General features: G+C 36.5%; 3 protein-coding genes across 4 annotated transcripts; 2 read left to right on the forward strand and 1 right to left on the reverse strand.

Moving 5' to 3' along the window:
• LOC141595879 (F-box/LRR-repeat protein At3g59190-like) lies at positions 1–2,457 on the forward strand. 2 transcript variants are annotated; one of them, XM_074415827.1, is made up of 3 exons: positions 1–107; positions 618–1,590; positions 1,957–2,457. In XM_074415827.1, the coding sequence occupies exons 2-3, from the start codon at positions 637–639 to the stop codon at positions 2,257–2,259; spliced, it is 1,257 nt and encodes a 418-aa protein (XP_074271928.1). In that variant the 5' UTR covers positions 1–107; positions 618–636; the 3' UTR covers positions 2,260–2,457. The 2 variants fall into 2 exon arrangements, 1 of the variants encoding a protein (XP_074271928.1); XR_012522329.1 differs by lacking the exons at positions 1–107; positions 618–1,590 and adding an exon at positions 1,707–1,856.
• Positions 2,458–2,542: 85 nt separating this feature from the next.
• On the reverse strand, positions 2,543–4,520 carry LOC141595778 (uncharacterized). Its single transcript, XM_074415742.1, has 2 exons — positions 4,501–4,520; positions 2,543–3,065 (listed from the first exon to the last, which is right to left on the reverse strand). Exons 1-2 carry the CDS (start codon positions 4,518–4,520, stop codon positions 2,543–2,545), a joined length of 543 nt encoding a protein of 180 aa, XP_074271843.1.
• Positions 4,521–4,564: 44 nt separating this feature from the next.
• On the forward strand, positions 4,565–6,090 carry LOC141595779 (F-box/LRR-repeat protein At5g02910-like). Its single transcript, XM_074415743.1, has 4 exons — positions 4,565–4,806; positions 5,268–5,496; positions 5,618–5,767; positions 5,866–6,090. Exons 1-4 carry the CDS (start codon positions 4,565–4,567, stop codon positions 6,088–6,090), a joined length of 846 nt encoding a protein of 281 aa, XP_074271844.1.
• Positions 6,091–6,570: the final 480 nt, after the last annotated feature.

Raw genomic sequence — 6,570 nt, forward strand, 5'->3', positions numbered from 1 at the left:
AATACCAAAAAATAATTTGGAGATCGCACACTATAATAGAAATAATATGTTTCTGATTTCAGTCTTTAGCCCTAAATCGCATTCGTCCAACAACCAGGATACAAAAGGTAACGTAATTTCTTTCTTTTTTCTTTTTAAAATTTTTTTATGCTCTCTATTGATAATTCGACACCCTTAATTTTACTGGAATATAATGTAATTTCTGTAATTTCTGTAATGTTTCTCTTATTACCCTTTTTGTGCTTAAATTTTTCCTGCGGTATTAAGTAATGTTGAGGAAGGGGGCGAATTTTGAAATTAGGGCTCGGATAAGGAGGAACATCAAGGGTGAAACGGTTTTTAGCGTTAGACGGTCTTACACAAGTACTTGTTAGAAAAGATTATACCGTAATCTTCTTTAAAAACAAGTACTTGCGTAATTTAAAATAAATATTTTTTACCGATCTTTCGCCTCTTTTTATTTCTTTAACAAAAATTTAAATCTTGCATGAAATTATTAATGTTATTTGAGTTTGTTGGTATTTTACTTCCATTAAAAATCAAATAATTTTATTGCTTAGGTGTTTTGCTAATTATTAGCATGACATTCCGTTAATTTTGCCACCGTTACATTTCAGATAAAGTCTTGTAAAGGCTATGATGAAGTCATCCATGAAACTTGGTAACCGTGTTGAAAGCCGGAGAAATAAGCATCGTTTGGATAAAATCAGTAATTTACCAGATGAATTACTCGTTATCATACTATCGTTTCTACCAACATGGTATGGTGTGAGAACAAGTATTCTATCGAGGAGATGGCGATACCTTTTTACATTGACTGACTGTCTCTATTTTGATGATGAACCATTCAAACACCGGGGACCAATTATGAGAATCGAAATGGTTGATAGTAGAAGGTTTGAAAATTTTGTTTATAAAGTTTTGGAATTGCACAAAATATCACCCATAAGGAAATTTAGTCTAGTCTGTCGAGCCATCTATAGTTACGTACATTTGAATGCGTGGGTTAAGCATGCGATACAAAAGGAAGTTCAGGAGATTCACTATCATTATGATATTTATGAAGGCGAGTTACCATATGATCTTATAACGTGCAAAACATTGGTGAAATTGTCAGTGATAGGGTATAAACATCATGGTATCAAGATTCCTAAATCGTCATGGTTGCCGAACCTTAAGATTTTGCACCTGAATTCTGTTAGATTTGGCGATGATTATCGGTCAACAAAAAGTGATTATCATTCAACAGAAAGATTGTTATCTAGCTGTGAATTTCTTGAAGAATTAACTCTCGATAATTGTGTATTGTCTACTAAGGGCCATGTAACTATTTCTTTAGGACAACTCAAAGTGTTAAAAATTAAACAATGTTCTGTTGAGAATGGTTTCTTTGAAATTGAAGCCCCTAAATTGGCATATTTAACATATTATAGCACTGTTGGTGTGAAAATTGTTCCTTTGTGGAAATATTCATGCTCTCTTGTCAAGACAGAACTACACTTATACTCTTCTGCAGATGATCGTGATATTTTAAGAGATGTTGCCTATAAGACTACAGAATTACATTTTGTAGCCGACTACATAAGAGAGGTATATATGTGATTTGTGTTTCTTACATTTTTACCTTCTTATAACAACATTATCGTGGAAATAGAGGTCCTAAACTCTCACATTTTTACCTTCTCATATTATCTTTCATGGTACAGTGTCTTCTTACGATAGACCATATGGGGCATGTGCCTGATTTTCCTTGCCTTTCAAAACTACGTTCTTTCTACTTCTCTTATGATTCATGGAAATATGTGACAAGCGTGCTTGACAAATCTCCTCAACTTGAAACTATCGTCTTTCAAGCGGTACATACCATCAACTAAATATGCCCTTGTTATAAACTTTTAACTAATTGATTAGTAATTTTTTCTAATTAATTTCTTCGTCTATATGTTCTTTTTCCAGGGCCTCTATCACCGCTGTCTATTTTCAAAACCACCTCAAAACGAATCTCTACTACCGTTTTCATGCAATGCCAAAGTGATCGAAGTGAATGACTTTTGTGGTTATGACGGTTCATCGTTATTACTTTTAGGGCATCTTCTTAGAAATGCGAGAGTCCTGAAGAAGTTGATCGTTCGTAAATGTCATGGCTTTGATGACATGGAGAAAGCACGACAGTTAAGCAAGGATTTGTTGATGCTTCCAAGAGCTTCAAGTGACTGTTCTATGCTTGTATTGAACTATAATGGCGTAACAAGTTCATGAATTTATTTTCCAAGGCATTTCTTTTTTTTTTCCTTTAATGATCTCAATAACATTATGACCTCTCACATGATGGGGTGAGAAAGTTATTGAATTTCTTTTTTTTCTTCCTGTTATGTCTTCCACTAATTTAATGAGAAACGGTCTCTCATGAAACCTACTATTTTATTTATGATGGAGATTTGATTTCATTAGTTTTGATTATTGCGATTTTTAGAAAATGCTATCTTTTTTTTTTGGTCGAAGGGAACATAATATTAAAAAAGAAGCAAAGAGTTCAAGTACATCATGGAGGGGGATCGGGGTTAAGAGGCGTGCAAGCCTCTAAAAAGTCAAGAAAACATAAGTTCGTAACAAAAGATGGGGCAAGTTCCCAAATAAAACATCCATTAGCAAGGCTTGTGTCCGCCGCGGAGAATTTGGCGACAGCATCCGCAACCCTATTAGCCGATCTCGTCTCAAACACAAGCTCCAGTCTTGGTGAAGCTTTTAATAGTTCCCTACACTCAATGAAGATGTTAGCAAAGGGACCGCACGGATGGTCCGAGCTAAGAATAGTCTTTACAGCATTAATACAGTCAGAAGCAATCACAAAATTATCCGTGGACAAAATGGCAAATCGGATCTCTTCTCTAATGGCAAGGACCTCACTAAGAAAGGGGGTAGTAGCAAAACACCGACTGGACCACCCATGAACCCAAGAACCAAAGGAGTCCCTAACAACACACCCAAAACAAGCAACCGAGGAGGAGGGGGAGAAGGCCGCATCTACATTGATCTTACACCAATGTTGCGGAGGAGGGGCCCAGCTACGAGGGAAGCGAAAGGCAGATAAGGAAGAGCAGGGGGGGCAGAAGGAGGGGGCACGTGTTGGCAGCGCTCCAAGAGGCAGCCAGGGAGCTAATAGAGTTGCAAAAAAACAGAGGAGCAGGGGGAGGGATAAGGGAGTAGATAGTATCACAGCGTCTTGTCCAAAGACGCCACACAATGAAGGAAAAGAGGGTGGGCCACTTACCGCACGCAGTACAGTTATCAAAAATCCACGATTGGAGATCAAGAAGGAAAAAGGAATGACTTACTTTAAAATGTGACCAAGTAGCTGCTGCAAGGTCACAATCCCGGAGGGCGTGGAGGGTGGACTCGGGGAGGGAAGGGCTAGCACAAATGGTACACCTAGGCGAGGGAAAATGCTATCTAAGCCTAACAATCTTTTGTCCTTAAACACGAATTTTGTCGTTAGAATTCTATTTGTTAGCGACCACCGATTTATTTATTTCCCGCATCTTCTTATTAAATTTCTAAAGATACGTTTTTTTTTTGTCAAATGAGACGTAAATAAAGTCAGCATAATATAAGGGAGAGGATTCCAACCATCCGACTAAGACTTTTTCGGTTAATATCGACATTGAAATTTGGAGGGTTACATATATGTCACCATTAGTGTCCTAATTAGGCTTCCATCATAGTCAACTTCCTTAACCATTAAAATAGGAATAACATATCGGTTTTTCTAACCTATGCCCACTAGGCATAGGATAAGAAGGGTAAAATAGGAAAGAATTAAATGTGCTTATTGTAAATAAAAGTAAAAGTGATGAGATATTACAATTTCCCATAAAAATAGCATTTAATTTTTTTCCTATTTTAGTTTCTTATCCTATGCCTAGTGGGCATGGCCGCATAGGTTAGAAAAACCCATAACATATTACTCTATATAAAATTTAAATTGGAAAGTACACTATTAATTTTTTTTTTTTTTTTTTTGGTACATACTATTATTTTTTTTTTTGGTACGCTGGAAAGTGCACTATAATAGGAATTTGTTTCCGACAATAATTCAGTATTTACTCTTTAGCCATAAATTAAGATCGCATTAGTTTAAACCAGGAATCCAGGATACAAAAAGGTACGTACTAGGCGTACTACGTACTCTCTTTAACCCTAAATTAAGATCGCATTAGTTCAAACCAGGAAATACACGATACAAAAGGTACGTACAGCAATGTCTTTCGATTTTTTTCCTTAAATTTGATTAAATTTGGATTCGTGTGAATTATGAATTTGAATTACATCAATCGTATTATGGTGTATGGTTACTATTTGATATGCATGGATCACTAAAATTTAATTTACTCTCTACTGTAATTGTAAATTTGTTCTTGAGGTTAAAAGGTAATTGTTGTGCAATAACTAGTCAATAGGGTACTACGTGGTTGCCAATTTCTAGTGTAAGACGCAAAGTACTGCCGTAATTTTGCCACCATTATATTTCAGATAGAGTCTTGTAAAGGCTATGATGAAGTCATCCATGAAACTTGGTAACGGTGTTGAAAGCCGAAGAAATAAGCGTCGTTTGGATAAAATCAGTAATTTACCAGATGAATTGCTCTTTCTCATAATGTCGTTTCTACCAACATGGTATGCTGTGAGAACAAGTATTCTATCAAGGAGATGGCGATACCTCTTTACATTGACCGATTGTCTCTCTTTTGATGATGCACCATGTTTCCGGGGAGCAATTACCACAGTCGATACGGCTCGTACTAGAAGGTTTGAAAATTTTGTTTATAAAGTCTTGGAATTGCACCAAATGTCACCCATCAAGAAATTTAGTCTAGTTTGTATAGCCACCTACGATAAATCACATTTGAATGCGTGGGTTAAATATGCGATACAAAAGGGAGTTCAGGAGCTTCAATATAAGGTTTATGAATACGAGTTACCTTCTGATCTTGTGATGTGCAAAACACTGGTGAAATTGGAAATAAGATTGGGTTAAATATCTTGTACCGTTATATCCAAATTCCTTTATCATTATGGTTGCCGAGCCTTAAGATTCTTCACCTAAATTTTGTTAGATTTGGTGATTATCATTCAACAGAAAGATTGTTATCAAGCTGTGAATTTCTCGAAGAATTAACTCTCAAAAATTGTGTATTGTATACTAGGGGTCATGTAACTATTTCTTTCGGACAACTCAAAGTGCTAATAATAAAAAATTGTAATGTTAGCAATGGTTTCTTTGAGATTGAAGCCCCTAATTTGGCATATTTAACATACGATAGCATTGCTGGTGTGAAAATTGTTCCTTTGTGGAAATATTCATGCTCTCTTGTCGAGGCAAAACTACACTTTGACTGTCACGCAGATGACGACCGTTCACTCGAGGAGCACCGCGAAATTTTAAGAGCTACTGCCTTTAAGACCACGGAATTACATCTTCGACCCAACTCAGTGGAGGTTTGTGTGTATATAGATATAGCTCAAAATTGTTTCCCACATTTTTATTTTTTTTAATGAAGTATTTGACTTCATTGAAAATGAAATTAACATATTTTTCATATTGTCTTTCATGGTACAGTGTCTTTTTATGATAGGCAATATGGAGCAAGTGCCTGATTTTCCTAGCCTGACAAGATTACACCTTTCCTACTTCTCTTATGATTCATGGAAAAATGTGAAAAGCGTGCTTGACAAATCTCCTCAACTTGAAACTGTCGTCTTTACCGCGGTAGCAGCAATTAAATATACCCTTGTTATTAACACTTAACTACTCGTAATTAATTAGTGATTTTTTCTCACTTGTTCGTTCATATGGTTCTTTTTCAGGACCTCCATGACTGCGATCGTCGTTCTTCAGCACCACCTCCAAGTGAATCTCTACTACCGTTTTCATGCCATGCCAAAGTGATCGACGAAGTGAATCACCTTTGTGGGCATGACCGTTCGTCATTATTACTTCTAGGGCATTTTCTTAAAAATGCGAGAGTCATGAAGAAGTTGATCGTTCGTAAATGTCATGGCTTTGATAACAATGGTGTAACAACTTCATGAATTTACTTCCCATGCCATTCGTTTTTTCTTTAATAGAGGACATAGGCGTCGAAGCTAATTGATCACGAAGATCAATTAATTTAGAGACCGTTTGTTGGTTCTAAACGATTTTTCTATCATTTGCCCAATAGGCACATGATAAAGAGCCAATTAAGAAAAATATTACACCAATATATGATGAGATATTGAATTATGTTGTTTTTATTTGTCTAACGAAGTGCGCACTTAGTCCCATTACATTGGAGGGGAGTTGAATTCGAACCTGGGACCTATTATTTACAATATCTTCATGGCGGAGCCAGGATTTCAAGCCAGCGGGGGCGAAAAATTTCAGCGGGGGCGAAAGTGTAATATTATAAGGGGACCTCGAAAAAATTCGAAAATTTTAACTAAAAAATTCGAAATTTTCAAACGCCAGCGAGGACGAGGCCCCTGCTAGCCCCCCTGACCACCAATTTGTTTCTTTTCCGCACGCTTCTT

This window comes from Silene latifolia, chromosome 8, assembly GCF_048544455.1.
Source record: "Silene latifolia isolate original U9 population chromosome 8, ASM4854445v1, whole genome shotgun sequence".
Lineage (NCBI taxonomy): Eukaryota > Viridiplantae > Streptophyta > Magnoliopsida > Caryophyllales > Caryophyllaceae > Silene > Silene latifolia.